Source organism: Asterias amurensis, chromosome 14 (genome assembly GCF_032118995.1).
Source record: "Asterias amurensis chromosome 14, ASM3211899v1".
Lineage (NCBI taxonomy): Eukaryota > Metazoa > Echinodermata > Asteroidea > Forcipulatida > Asteriidae > Asterias > Asterias amurensis.
In genome coordinates this window covers 464,818-479,827 of record NC_092661.1, presented here as the reverse complement: position 1 = coordinate 479,827, position 15,010 = coordinate 464,818, and the positions used below count along the sequence as shown (strand labels likewise).

The window sequence follows — 15,010 nt, the reverse complement described above, 5'->3', positions numbered from 1 at the left end:
TAAGCCACTATATCTAAATGGCTTTGACTGTCACAGCCAATACAAGTAATAAGCCACTATATCTAAATGGCTTTGACTGTCACAGCCAATACAAGTAATAAGCCACTATATCTAAATGGCTTTGACTGTCACAGCCAATACAAGTAATAAGCCACTATATCTAAATGGCTTTGACTGTCACAGCCAATACAAGTAATAGGCCACTATATCTAAATGGCTTTGACTGTCACAGCCAATACACTATAACCTTTAGAGACCATAGCAACCACAAGTGGCTTGTACCAAAATGCTGCACAATTTCTCATATTTTCCATGATTTCGAAATGATAACTAAAATCTCAGCACAATAATATTCTCTCTAAATGGTTTATGATTGTCGCATCAGTAAATGTTCTAAGCAGTTTATAACTGGGTTTTTTCCGTAACACAAAACCACAAGTACCTTTACTAATCATCCATAATATTCTCATCATCATTACTGTTATCCTAACATTTTGCAAATTTCAAGAATCAAGAAACTAATTTCAAAGAACTTTTTATATATTTTAAACTTTACTATTTATTAATTTATAAAATATATAACTTGTGTTTGTTGGGATGTATTGGGTTTTTGTTTGGTCTCTTTGTTGTGGGTGGGGGTTGCTTTGTTTTGAATGGGTATTATGTGGTCATGGAAAATTGTTCGTATCCTGCCACCACTTTTTTATGCGCTATGAAGTAAATTAGTATCTAATTTACTCAAATGAGATATTCCTTTTGGTAAAATAAAAGTGAAAACAGGATACGGAAATCTTTCTGTGGGTTTTTGTAAACTTTAAATTTGATTTAATTTTTAAAATCACTTACTTTGTTTTCAAATGATAACTTTATAATCATAACATGCGATAGTTATTTATGCTTGCTTTTTGTTATTCTTGTTGTTCTTTTGTTGTTAATTTTCCATTGTTTTTGTTCACAATGCATCCTCCTTTTTGCCGCCCATTGTCTTCAATTCCACCTCACAGAACCAGAGGAACTTCTTCAAGGTATTCAAAATCATTACATTTCAAGAAAATGCACTCATGCACTATTTTATCATAAATGCCTTTCATGCACTGCACCATAAATGAAGAAATGCACAACTAAAGGTTATATAGGATTGTTAGAGCTGACAAAAAAGTCACAGACAGTGTTCATGCTTTGTGAGATCAGCTATTTATGAAATATCAAACATGTGAACATTTGGGCTTAGTCTGTTGTGGAAGTCAGGAGAAAACTTTTTGTTTTAAACATGAACAATCTTCACCATGTTCACTTATTGTCCTTCAATTTGGACGCGATGTGCAAAATCAGCTGCTGTGCTTTCAGATAAAGTTCAGTTTTCCTTTCAGATAAATATGACTCAATTCAGAGGAAAATATTTCACACACTATAATAGTTTTAAAAGGAACGTTATAACCAGACAGCTTTCAAACTAAAACTAAACAACAATGTTTCCATGCATACCAGTCATGTATAGTACCTTTCACAGCTATAAATTGTTACACGCTGAATTAAGTTTGAAACAACTTTTCCGTCTGGCTGGATTGACAGTCTGACACTTTTTTGGAAAATGAACTATCTTAAGACTTCGAACACAACTCTTTTAAGATTTTTAGTTTTTTGAGGATTTCAGTTTTGTTCTGATGTTCTGTTATTTCCTTTTTTAACACGGTGTGTGATCAAATAATTTCATGTTATAACTGGTATCTGCTCTGAATTTAACTATTAAAACTGTTCCTGTTAAAAGTAAAGCTAAGTTAACTTAATAACTTGTACTACTTCCTTTAATAAAACTTTTAAAAACACCTCTCTTTTTTAGGGGGCGGGGGGGGGGGGGTCATATGTATTGACGTTTCTGAAGAAGTAAAATTTGCCTTTATAAATAAGCAACTACCTGGTGTAGTTTGTCTCTTCTTGATTTCTTTTCTCCCATTACTCATTTCTTGATTTCTTATAGATACATCGGTGAGGTAGCCCTAGATCTTCCTGGTGTAGTACGTCAGAGCACTCCACTTACACCAATCCTTCTCCTCTATACCAAAGAAGGAGATCTGGCTGAGAGAATGTTTCATGAATACGCCGCTAAGAAACAATGTAAGACTCTGGTCGTACCGCTGTGTAACTCGGAGCAGAATGAAGAAAGATCTACCAGAAGAGCTATACAGACAGCTATGCAAGAGGTATGTTTAGTTTAAAGCCATTTGTTCAAACATCCTTTCTAAATCAGTGTCAAGTTTTCTTGTAATTGTAACTACTCATTTTCTCTTTGTGCGCCTTTGGTGTCTTTATTGACGGATTTGTGCGAGGAATAAATTTACATTTACTATATACTCCAGAAATATCCTCTTTGCTTGAAAAGTTTAGGTTGAACTAAAAGACAAATTTGTTAGAGCAGGACTTGAACCTCCAGATAAACAGTAGGGCAATCTACTAATATGGGGTTAGAAAGCTCAGTTGGTAGAGCGTGGCCATGTTAATACAGAGGTTGTTGGTGCGAATCCTGCTCTGGTCAATTTGTCTTTAAACAAAATAATACTTGGTGACAGAATTTGGTAAATACTGCTATGAGATTAAACAAAATTTACCTGGCAAGTAGACACTTACACGGTGTTGCCGCTAACCAAATATGTAAATGTTGCTAAGTCATTATTTTCTAGTTTGTATTTTGTTCCACCCCATGAGCGTCAAAATTTGAAGTATACCTAGGCATGTTATAAGTGTTCTTATTATTAATATTATTATTATTTGTTCTTTAAGGGTACGTGGGTGTTACTACAGAATGGTCATAACTCCAGTCACATGCTGAACAGCTTAGAGACCATCTTACAAGAGAGTAACAACAAACATCAGATGGGAGAATCAAACTTCCGTCTTTGGATCTCAGCTCAGATGAGTCTACGTATCCCAGTTAGATTATTGCAGTTTGCCATCAAGGTTGTCGTGGATTCACCAAGGGTCAGTATTTATTAGCAAATTCCAATCAAAGTCAATTAGTATTGATAGAATAAAACATTATGAGAAACGACTCCCTCTGAAGTTTGAGTTTATGAGAAAGAGGTAATTTCTCACTTAAATTTTTGAATCTGAGAAAAACTTCAGGCCTGAAGCCTTTCTCAGGCATCTGAAAGCACACAGATTTGTGCGACAAGGAAGTTTTTCATTCAATATAACTTGCAACTTCGATGACCAATTGAGCCAAAATGTTCACAGATTTATTTTTGATGCATATTTTAGGATGCACCAAGTGAGAATACTTGTAAATGACAATTATCAAATGTGTTCAGTGCCTATAATCAATTGATGAAGCCGTTTTATAGAAGTCATGTTCTTGTTTTTGTTGTCGTTTCTTCAGATAATCAAAGATAATTTACTCCGTTCCATGTCGCTGGTTGATACCGAATTACTGAAACTGAGCTCCCGTGTTGAATGGCCGCCCCTTCTTCATAACCTAGCGATGCTTCATGCTACGATCCGTCTTCGTGGTCGTTTCAATCGAGCTGGTTGGAATCATCCTGAGACCATGGACTTCGGATATAACGAGATCAATGTATGTAAAAAAGGTTTCTTCAATTCATATCACTCACTCACTCTACTATAGACACTTTTATTTAATTTGGTCTGAAGGTGTGACTACAATCAACTATGCGGCTGAAGCAGGGTAAGCCCCCTTTTCAGTCCATACGGATGTAGGCTTGAGTATCATCCATCAGAATCCTGGCTGGTAGAGCAGAAAGCACTACCTCCCAAATTTTTACAAAGCAATAATGGTTAAGTGTCTTGCTTAAGGACACAAGTGTTACGACTGGACTCAAACCCACACTCTGCTGATCAAACACCAGAGCTTGAGTCTGGTGCCCTTAACCGTTCGGCCATGACACGCCACGCCGTCAGCAATGGGATGCTGTCAGCAATGCTGGCAAGCCGGTGACGAACTAGGTGGTCAATAGTTGCGAGCTTCTTCTTTTGGCAACCTCTGTTTAGTTTCATATGAAACACAAGCCCGACTTTGGTGTAGAGAAAATACATTGTAATCAGTTTTAATTTGTATATTTTCTTTGAATGTTTTCTCTTTCTTGTCTGTCATCAGGAGACGATGCAAGTAGCGGCTACTCCCTTCAAGGATTACTCAGTCTTAGATGGAGAGAATCTTAAAGGAATCTCTTGGATTGGTTTACGTTACGTGATTACTGAAATGATTTATGGTAGCTACATCGTTGATGAGTACGACCAGACGAATCTATCAGCAATAGTGGATTACTGGGTTGGACCCAACGCAGTAAAGAAGGATTACGAAGCAACTAAATGTAAGGCTTGAATTCTTGTAATAAATTATTGAGAACAGACATGTGGCGTGTCATGGTCGAGCGGTTAAGAGCACCGGATTCAAGCTCTGGTGTTTGATCAGCAGAGTGTGGGTTCGAATCCCGGTCGTGACACTTGCTACATAAAATTGGGGAGGTAGTGCTTTCTGCTCTACCAGCCAGGCTTCGGACTGATGAAACCCAAGCCTACATCTGTATGGACTGTTTCAGCCCTAGGAGTAGGTGGCAATGGCCTCTGGAAAAAAATAATTGTAGCCCACACCTTGAAGTGGCCTTCAGGCCTTGTGTGTCAGGCGACTTGCATAGAAAAAAACTTTAAAAAACAAACTTTGGGTTCTTTGGTGTAGAATCAACAATCAAACAGTTTTATGGTTTACACTAAATTGATTTGTTATGTCACACCTTTTCACCTGAAGTGGCCTTCAGGCCTTGTGTGTCTGGCGACTTGCATTAAAAAGGAATTTCTTATAAGAAAAGGTATCTATCTGGTAGTCATTAAAAATAATGGAAATATCAACCTTTGGTTGGCAGCCAACAGCAGCTTTTAATAGTATAAAGCATTTTGAGAAACATTTCACTATGAAGTTTTTTGGTATAAATGTATAAACATATCAGTTTTTATGACCCAAAGTTTAAATTTTTGTATTCTTCCTGCATTGACATCTTCACTTCGGATTTCCTACAATATCTCAAAAACACGAAAACGTTTTGAAATTACATTTTCACATAGTTTTATTGTATAAATCTACATTTAAATGGGATTAAATCAATCAAAATGTTCCACTAAAACCAATTATCTTCAAGTACGCACTAATCCGCCAATCAGATTTGCAGAATGGAGTGGTGATAAACCTATATTGCACATACGGCTAATATCACTACCATGCGTATTGTATTTTTTTGTCACACGCCAAGTTTGCTTCAAGATAAATACGTTATGTGAAAATATAGCTTGTGTGATAACTTATAATGCATACTGTGCCTTTAACTATATACCTGTCAATGCCTGTATGTTTTGTTTACTCAGTGCGTTACAAGCTGCCAGCCTCCTTCTTCAGTAACAATGTGCGTCTGTCGGCCATCATGCAGTCCTTAGAATCTATAACGAATCATAGTCTAGATGTACCTGAAGCATGTAATATACATACATCTACTGAGGTAAGAGAATCAATTCATTACGACTACACCAGGGGTGGATTTCACAAAGAGTTAAGACTAGTCTTATCTCAAGTTAGGACAAGTTACTCGTCCTAACTATAGGACTAGCCTTAAGTTTTTAATATCTCCTAGGACTAGTCCTAAGTTTCCTAGGACTAGTTTTAAGATAGGACTAGTCCTAACTCTTTGTAAAATCGACCCCTTTATATGTATCTTCAGAGACAGGTTTCTTATTAGTATGAACCATTTAACCAGTGATCATCGACTTCAAACTTTGTTAAAGGGACACGTTGCCTTGGATCGGGCAAGTTGATCCATGAAAAGTGGTTGAAACCGTTCGTCATAAAATGCATATGGTTAGAAAGATGTTTTAAAGTAGGGTATATTGATCCAAACAAGCTTGCCTCTAAATTGCACGGTTTTCATTTTACTTTGCAAACTAACTCAGTCCGCAATGAGTCAAAAATTTGACGAAAAAAATGCTGTGCCGTTTTAGTTCATGATGTAAAAGGAAAACCACGCAATTTAGAGGCATATTTGTGTGGTTCAGAAATTAATCATCCAAACACAAGTTCCAATTTCTAACGATACATTTTGCATTTACAGATCTTTGACTTGATGATGACTAAAAGCTTAACCATTGCACCATCTTTCAAAAAGCACCATTCTAAATAACAATTAACCATACTTAATTATTCCAAGTAAATAATCCATTTATTAATTGTCTTGATACGCTGCTCGATGTGTTAATAGTCGACTGTAAATTGATTTTTCATTCTGCGTTTTTATTTCATTTAAAGCGCAACCCTTCCAACGCTGTGGTTCTGTTTTCTTAAAATGTGAAGCGTGGTACATTGTTGGTTTATAGAAAACTTAATTAAACCATCTTAAATCTTCAAGCTGTTATGATAAAACTTCATTGAAAGAAAAGATGTTGCTTTTGCAAAATAAGACACCAAAAAAATGATTTTACATTCATGCTGTTTCTTTACCTGTCACGTTTAAAGACAATGCCTTGATTTCCTCTAGTATTCTAATAACCTCAGCTATACCATGCCCTCCTTAAAGTCTAGTTCATACTTCCTGCGAATGCGAATGCAAATGCGATACGAATGTTGACGTCACATAATCGCAACAAATAATTTGCATCAGTTTACTTGTGCTGAACTCATGCAAAACTTTCGCTGCGAAAACAGCCGTGTGACGTTGAAATTCAAATGGCATTCGCATTCGCAGGTAGTATGAACCAGGCTTTGCTGCATGTTGTTGCTTTTCATCTAATAAGTATTTTGTTGATTATTTTTTTGCTCTGCTTTCTCATTGGTTTTGTATATGAATAGGATGATGGCAGATTAATGGTAAGGATGTCATGATGGTTGTAACAAAATACTAACACAAGTGTATTAGCATACAGTAGTACATCTCAATTTTTTAAAACAGCAACATTTCAGTTAATTTTTTTTTTTTTTTCACATTTTTACCGACTTTCTTTGTTTAACCTTGAATTAAATAGAATTGCCAGAACAGTTTCCCTTGTGATTTATTACTCAATACATCTTATTCGATACATCTTATTCGATACATACCCTCTACATTAACGAGAACCTTGGTAATTTGTGCCACTCTGAAGAAGCGATATTATTTGCAACTGGAAAAGGTCAAAGTTCACCCCCCCCCCAGCTTGAAGTCCTGAATCCGCCTCTAATAACAAACATGCTGAGTGTGTGGTGATGATTTAATTAACAGTGTGCTGTGATATTTAATTGATGTTAAGATTCAACAAGATTTATTTGAGGTTCAGATGAAATGAGAAAGTATCGTTTTGGTTTCCAGCTTTTTATTTATTTATTTATTTATTTATTTTTTGCATGCTGCGTGTGTTTGAAATGTGTTTACAAAAAGTTATAATACATGTACCAAGTGTACATTACATGTCACTAAAACTTGTATATACTGCTTGTCATTTATTTGTAAAGTTGCCTTTGTTTTTTCCTTCATATGTTGTCAGAGTTGAACACTTTCAGACTTTGATCTAAAAGTTAAATTCTGATATTTATATTTTGTTGTGTTATTTTCTTCAGATATGAAGAAATCTATGATATATGGGGATACTTATCCTAAAACCTCCCTGGAAATTAATGGTTTGATTTCTAAAAAGATTTGATCGAGAAATGGTTTCTTGTTAAAGGCAGTGGACACTATTGGTAATTTCTCAAAATAATTATTAGCATAAAACCTTACTTGGTTATGAGTAATGGGGAGAGGTTGATGGTATAAAACATTGTGAGAAACGGCTCCCTCTGAAGTAACGTAGTTTTTCGAGAAAGAAGTAAATTTCCTCGAATTTGATTTGGAGACCTCAGATTTAGAATTTGAGGTCTCGAAATCAAGCATCAGAAAGCACACAACTTCGTGTGACAAGGGTGTTTTTTCTTTCATTATTATCTCGCAACTTTGACACCGATTGAGCTCAAATTTTCACAGGCTTGTTATTTTATGCATATGTTGAGATACAGCAAGTGAGAAGACTGGTCTTTGACATTTACCAATAGTGTCCTCTGTCGTTAAGATGGCTGGACTTGAGTAGATGTCAGTAGTTTTGTTTACAATGTCTGATATTTTGAAGGTTTTTCATTTTGCAGTGAATGTTCATGCTAAGCTAAAGTCATAGGTTTCAGTATACACTTGGGATGCTAAAATATATCATTCTGACTTCTTGAGTCTTTATAAACTGTTGTTAAATTCAAGCTATTTCTACTACCCACTGCTTAAGCCATCCGGTTCGACCCTATTTTATTTCTAGCTTGATTGATGTATTACACAAACTGCGTGATTTGGTGTGTGATTTATGTTCATTTTACAAGCACCTTAGTCATGCATGCTTTATGAGTGTTGAAGTGAAAACTATTCAAGATGATAACTCAGCATTCATGTGAGTCTTTCTATCTCCTTTATAGACCCAGCTTGGTGATGATCAATACGTCTTCACTCGTCTAAACGCTATCTTAGATTCTATGCCAACATCTAAGACATTAAGCCATGCACTTCAGCCTAGTCCTGTCACTCCATTCAAAGGTAACAATTAAACTTCATTATTTATTGATTTCCATGCAAGCGCCAATTTGAGGGTAAATAGAAAACAAGAAGAAGTTTGAGATGTGGAAAATCCCTAATGGGAAAACCTATGCAATACATCCATATAGGTTCGATCCAGAAAACGGCTTGCACCAAAACGCCATGAAAAAAAAACCTAAGATCTGATCTACTTCGACTCAACCAAAAAGTTCAAAGTATAGTTCATGACTTAAATTTAAAATATCCTATATTTTCATTATGTCAACATAGAATCTTTGTTTCTGAAACAAAAGCAATTTTTGGTTTTTGGGGTTGGTTTTTGGGGGGTTTTTTTGGGGGGGGCTTTTTACCCAGAGAAAATGGTGTCAAACACTCAACATTATTTGTCATGGTGCAGCACTGTTTGGGCGTACGGTGATGAAACAGAAATTAATGGCCTCTTAATAAATAAGTATAAAATTTTTGGGCCATATTGTTCTTTCTGCTTTAAACTAATGTCCAGTTTTTGGCTTGCAAAATACTGTTATTAAACAGCCTCTACAATAGGCTATAACATATTGTTCAGTGCCTGTATCAAATTGTGTGCTTGACTTTAAGTCATGATCTTGTAAATATTGATATAAAAATGTCTTGTCGTAGAATCAATTGAATAAAATTGATGACTTTATTACAGGTGCATCTATTTTTTGTGTAAACGTTTTTTTTAATACTAATTGATTGTATGACTTTTATTACAGGTGCATCTGTTGCCAGTGTGAATGGTGGTGTTATGTATCCTAATATAGCTGATATGGGAATCTATGCCAGTGCTAGCATCTCAGCAGTACATAGTAGAAAAGAGACTGAGATATGGGAAGTCTGTCACACGATGCTGAATAAGGTGCCTAGAGGATGGAATAGGGTAAGTATCTTGTGTGTTTCAAATTTTACTATAAATCTCATCATCACATCGAGCAAACTTGGGCATTTTTAGGGTGTCATGGCCGTGTGTTTCAGAGCATCAAATTCAAGTACTGATGGTTAAGTCAGCAGAGTGTGGGTTCGAATCCCAGTCATGACACTTGTGTCTTTGAGCAAGATGCTTTACTATAATTGCTTCTCATCACCCAAGGGTATATGGGACTTCAAGGGTAGAGGTTGATATTGTGTATGAAAAAGCCACTGGAGCGCTAAGGTTGCCTAGGTTGCTCCCCTGGAAGCTGAGAAAGGTTAAAGGAATGTTATTGGCCCGATGACCAGGGCACTATTAAATAAAGCGCATTGAGATGGTTATTGTGCAATGTGCTGTATAAGAACATGTATTACAAAAATAAAAGCAAATCCATGAAACTACAACTAACTTAGAGGAGTCCTAGAAGGAGGAAAGAAAGAAGAACCGTTTACCTCACTGTAAAACACTTCAAGATTAGAGACAATGTGTGAAATTGAATTAATAATTAAATATAATGAATATTCATGTTGTTATTTTAGGAGTATGTAACTGAGCGTGTGCGTAAGACAGGTGGAGACACGCCCTTCAATCGGTTCATCCTACGAGAGATCGATTTGATGTTGAAGCTTCTTCAAGATATAAAGTCATCTCTACAGGTAAGACAAAGATGGTTCAGTTTTCTTATTGTACAAAACAGGGGCATTGAATGGTGGGGTTTTAATATATATTGGTTTGCGGTAACACCATGTGTGTATCTACTTGCCAGGTAGAGTTTGTTCTTAGGGAACTGTCTTGCTATATATTCTACTACCACGGAGTCGGGAGACTTCTCAGTTCTGAAAAGAACTGTCCTGCTTATCAACTACTACTTGGGCAGAAGGTACATGTAGGAAATCAGTTGGGACTACTACTTTAGCTTTTAGTGGATCGATTTTTTACAACTGCGGAGTGAGTTCTTATTTGGTCTAGATGTGTAGACGGTTCAGTTTCTTATTGTACTAACAAAACAAGTGATGTATTTTGTTAACATCGAAACCATGTCACTTTTCGTCAGAGACAGTGTCCTTGTACGTTCCAGTACTTTTCTTGGCAGGCAAAATACTACACTATATTTAAATATTGTAATTGACAAAGTCTGCAAGCGTCTCATCAGCGGTTAAATTGTTCAAACATTATTTATTTAAATTAACTTTAATTGCAATATCTGTTTTCCTTTTCTAGAAATTGAAATCTTTGACTGAAAAGCCGACAGAAGTCTTTGGTGATCAGATGTCAGAGACGTTAATCGCGATAGCAGATGATATTTATCACCATCGTATACCAGCTCATTGGTGTGAACTCGCTGGGGAATCTATGCCTCCTACTAACTGGGCTTTGGGTCAATTCCTGAACGACCTCTCACTACGATGTCAACATCTGGAACGGATTATTATACAGGTTAGTTTAAGTCACTCAACTAGGTTTAAGACAGTAATATTATGATTCCTTATCTTACACCGACGGTTTCAGACATGCGCCAAACCAAATAGATTGGGAGCGACTCTAGGTCAAACCAAATAAATTTTGGTTTCATAACATTTACATAGTTCGGCTCTTAAGATCGGCGTCTGAAACCAAGGCGCTCCAGAGTCATTTCGAACAACTGCAACAGTCGCTCTTTTGACTTCTAGCGCATCTGGTCGCTCCTAACTGTTTAAGATGTCAAACTTTTTATTTGCTAAATACAGAATTTGGTTCATTGTGACTCTGGAGCGCCTCTCTGAAACAGGTGTTCATGTGTGTATGATCCTGATAAATTTCTAGAGTCTTACTCTGTGAATATTCTCTTGATATGTTTGTGTGAAGTTTCTAGAACTTTACGAATAATTGTCTTATATGAAATTTGTGTAACCTTACCCTCTCAATGTTCCCATTGTAGGGTTGTGATAAACTTGTTGAACTGTAATTTGTGAACTTTCTCTTTTCAGGGTCGTGATAAGTTCCCAGCCTACTGGCTTGGAGCATTCTTCCATCCTAAGAACCTCTTAGCACTCCTTCGTCAAGACGCTATCAGGAACTATGGGAATAACACAACCCAGATTGAGCCGTTTGTATTCCAGACCGAGATTACTGCGAGGGATAAGGATCATGTAAGTAGAATTGCTTTAAGTTTAGTTTTGACCTAAAGAAGGGGGTAAACTTTTGGTTATTGGCAAAAAGCTGAATCTTTGATCCAGTGCTATCAAAGATTCAGCTTTTAGACACTCCTTGGGTAATAGCTGCACCACGCTTCTGGAACTCTCTACCACTTAATCTTAGATCTTGTTTTGTACCACAAAACTCAAGACTTATCTTATGTCACAAGTTTTGTAGGACCAATTTAGTTATATCTGTTTTCTTTTGTTTGTTTTTGGTCTACTGCATCTTGCGCACCCAGAAGGGTGGATATGTGCACATTAAGAAATCTTTATTACTGATCATAACTCATTAGGTAATTGCTTGTGAGTTTTCGGATTTATAATCACAAACGTTCATTTTTGAATACGCCAGTTGCTGTGTGTCACCAAGGATAACATGTACTTGGTTTCATAGCTTTTGGGTCTTCGATAAAGCCAGTCCATGTACAGAGCTCAGAAATCGAATCCAAGTATATTAGTGACGATTAACTCATTATCTCACTTGTGGTTACAGGTGCGAGACCCTCCACAAGAAGGTATGTTCATCTATGGCATCTACATTTGGGGTTGTACCTGGGAGAAGACTACAGGTGAACTTCAAGACACGCCCCCACGCCATGGCCCCACCCCTCTTCCTATCGTTCATATCATGTGTATGCCACAGAGCGAGAAGCCTGCCCTCAACGATCCTCAGAAAGCAGCGGAGACTTTTAACTGCCCTGTGTATCCAACGCGTGTCAGCGCTAGAGATCCTGTTTTTACTATGGATGTGAGACATGATAATGTATCGGCTACTAAGTGGGCACTTAGAGGTATGGCCGCTACTATTAGACCGTACTAGGAGAGCTGTCTGGTTGTAGAAATATTATTATTTGTATCTAAGACCTGATAATGTATCGGCTACTAAGTGGGCACTCAGAGGTATGGCGGCTACTATTAGACCGTACTAGGAGAGCTGTTTAGTTAATATAGGGATGTACGGTTAGGTTGGCATAGAGGTTTCATTTCATGCCTTCCTTCTCTGGGACCCCGGTTCGAATCCCATCAGGGGCACTGTATGGATTGGGCTTTCTTAGATGTTTGGTGACGACTTGTCAGTTTATGAAACTGAAATGATTTTACTGGCCTTGAATTTCGCTCTTGAATGGGCACAGCAATTGTCATCTGGTATAAGGGGCACTTCTTAGGGGGAGTTTTATGTTTGTTTTGGAACTGTTCAGAAGGCATCACAGCAAAGTAAGGTGCACCACGGCAAATTGCTGTGGGTGCCGTTGGTTATTTTGAGGATTGATTTTAATCATCATTATGCTTCTTGCATTAGAGTTGTTTTCAATCTTATGACATTTCTTGCAATCAGATGAGGAGTTGTTTTATAAAAGACACGATTGCAAAACCGAAATCCATTTGACCTCTCCCTGTCACATTGATGTTTTATCCGAATGACAAGTTGTTTGACATGAAGAACTACAAACGACTATGTAGAATGAAAAAAACTAGGATAAGTTTGATTATACACAAACATAGGGATTATTTTGTGATTTATAAATGCTGGGTATGAAAATATTCCTTGTGCCATAATCAGGTCTGTAAGCAGCAAGCCTACTTAATGGACCTTTGGGTTTAAAATGGTTCCTGCATTTATGGAAACTTTGGTTTAAATTTTGGATGAGTTCTTGTTAATTTACATTTTACAGTGTTTGTAAAAAAAAATTGTATTCATTTTGGCTAACAGTTTGGTGAAGATTTTAAGGAGTGAAGTATTTTTCACAACATATTTCATTAGTGATATATTTTATGGGAAGGAGGAGTTTTAGTTAAGCTATAATTTGTTTTCTTTGGGAAACTATGATAAAGTTTGTTTAACAAATCGAGTGGGTTTAAATATTGTGATGCAACATTTCAGAATTTATCAAGATGAATTTAAAGCACTAATAACTGAAAATATATTTTAATTTTAAATTGCTATAAATAAGTTTATTTTGTAAATATTGTAAAATTACTCTTTACTTATCCGTCCATACTGCTGTGAATGTTTTTGTGCAAAACGAAATGATTTGTTTTCTGGAGTTTTCTCTGTATTCAAACCTGATTATTGTGTTCAATGTTTCTGAAAGGCACTGGACACTATTGGTAATTACTCAAAAGAATTGGTTAGCATAAAATTTACTTGGTAACAAGCAATGGGGAGCTGTTTGATAATATAAAACATTGTGAGAAATGGCTCACTCTGAAGTAACATAGTTTTTTTTAAGGAAATAAATCTAAAATTAACTTCAAAATACTTCAAGCAAGCTTCTGGCTGAAAGCACGCTGCGCAACAAGTTTTTTTTTCTTTCATTATTCCCTTGCAATTTTGATTAAAGGTTTGTTATTTTATGCACATGTTGAGAAACACCAAGTGAGAATACTGGTATTTGACAGTTACCAAAAGTTTCCAGTGTCTTAAAGTCAAAGTTAATTTGTCAAAAGTTTGTTTAATAATTTACTTTTATTCCGTCCAACGGTGTGTAGTTATTCTTCGGTGAAGTTTTGTTTAATGAGTTGAAATTTATAACCTAATAAAGCAAAACATTGTTTGATAATAATTGACTTTTAAGCTCTGAGTTATTTGATGTGGATTAAAATTTGAAAACCAGTTATGAAATCATTTCAAGCTTATACTTCAGATGGATCACGATAACTATGTCAAAACCAACAATCCACTACCACTAGTCTGTTTTTTACAAAATGGGCTTGATATAGTCGTATTATATTCTGAATTCCGATTTAAGTACCCTTTGAAAAATCAGGGGGGGAAAATGTGATTAAAATAGCATGAAAAGTCTACTGAAGCATACACCATGTGTACTTGTTTGTAAGTCAGTCAATAATTCCTTTTGTTTCCAAGAATCAAATATGTCTGACAAAGGTGACAGAGAAAGAAACATTTTCTCCATACCACTTGCATTGCCTTGGTGCCCTTAAAATGTTTCAATAGAAAGTTACATTCCTTTTCAAAGAGGTGTCAGTGTTTTTATACCAACGAAAAATTGCCATGTGATTCTTGTTTGAAAAATGAAGTATCATCAGCTAGGCCTGCTTGCACAGTAGCCTTGTTTTCATGAACAAAACCAAAAATTTGTAATCTTTATTTCCGATGCAAATTTATTATCTTTTATAAACAATTTATCTGTCAATATCTGACAATCTGTCCCCTATAGAAAATTGTGTAGAAAAAGTTTGTTTGACTGACAACTGAGAAGTTTGACTGAACTTTCTGTACAAAAAAGGTTGCTTGTGGTGACCATGGATTAGAAGTTTACTTTAGGCCCCAAAGACTTTTTGTCTGCACTGCACCAAGAATAGTA

The 15,010-nt window shown here is 36.2% G+C and overlaps 1 protein-coding gene across 12 annotated transcripts in view; it reads left to right on the top strand.

The window, feature by feature from the left end:
- The window catches only part of LOC139947629 (uncharacterized), a 77,979-nt gene extending 63,614 nt beyond the window's left edge, over window positions 1-14,365 (top strand). For 6 of the 12 annotated variants that reach the window (XM_071945597.1, XM_071945596.1, XM_071945595.1 and 3 more), the window contains 13 exons: window positions 1,005-1,025; window positions 1,979-2,201; window positions 2,779-2,976; window positions 3,374-3,568; window positions 4,109-4,325; window positions 5,371-5,501; window positions 6,842-6,859; window positions 8,459-8,576; window positions 9,314-9,477; window positions 10,047-10,163; window positions 10,729-10,944; window positions 11,475-11,636; window positions 12,178-14,365. In XM_071945597.1, the coding sequence (XP_071801698.1) occupies window positions 1,005-1,025; window positions 1,979-2,201; window positions 2,779-2,976; window positions 3,374-3,568; window positions 4,109-4,325; window positions 5,371-5,501; window positions 6,842-6,859; window positions 8,459-8,576; window positions 9,314-9,477; window positions 10,047-10,163; window positions 10,729-10,944; window positions 11,475-11,636; window positions 12,178-12,504 (2,107 nt within the window). In that variant the 3' untranslated portion in view covers window positions 12,505-14,365. The remainder of the gene's footprint in view (window positions 1-1,004; window positions 1,026-1,978; window positions 2,202-2,778; window positions 2,977-3,373; window positions 3,569-4,108; window positions 4,326-5,370; window positions 5,502-6,841; window positions 6,860-8,458; window positions 8,577-9,313; window positions 9,478-10,046; window positions 10,164-10,728; window positions 10,945-11,474; window positions 11,637-12,177) is intronic. The other 6 variants (XM_071945598.1, XM_071945599.1, XM_071945594.1 and 3 more) reach the window with 4 other exon arrangements.
- Window positions 14,366-15,010: the final 645 nt, after the last annotated feature.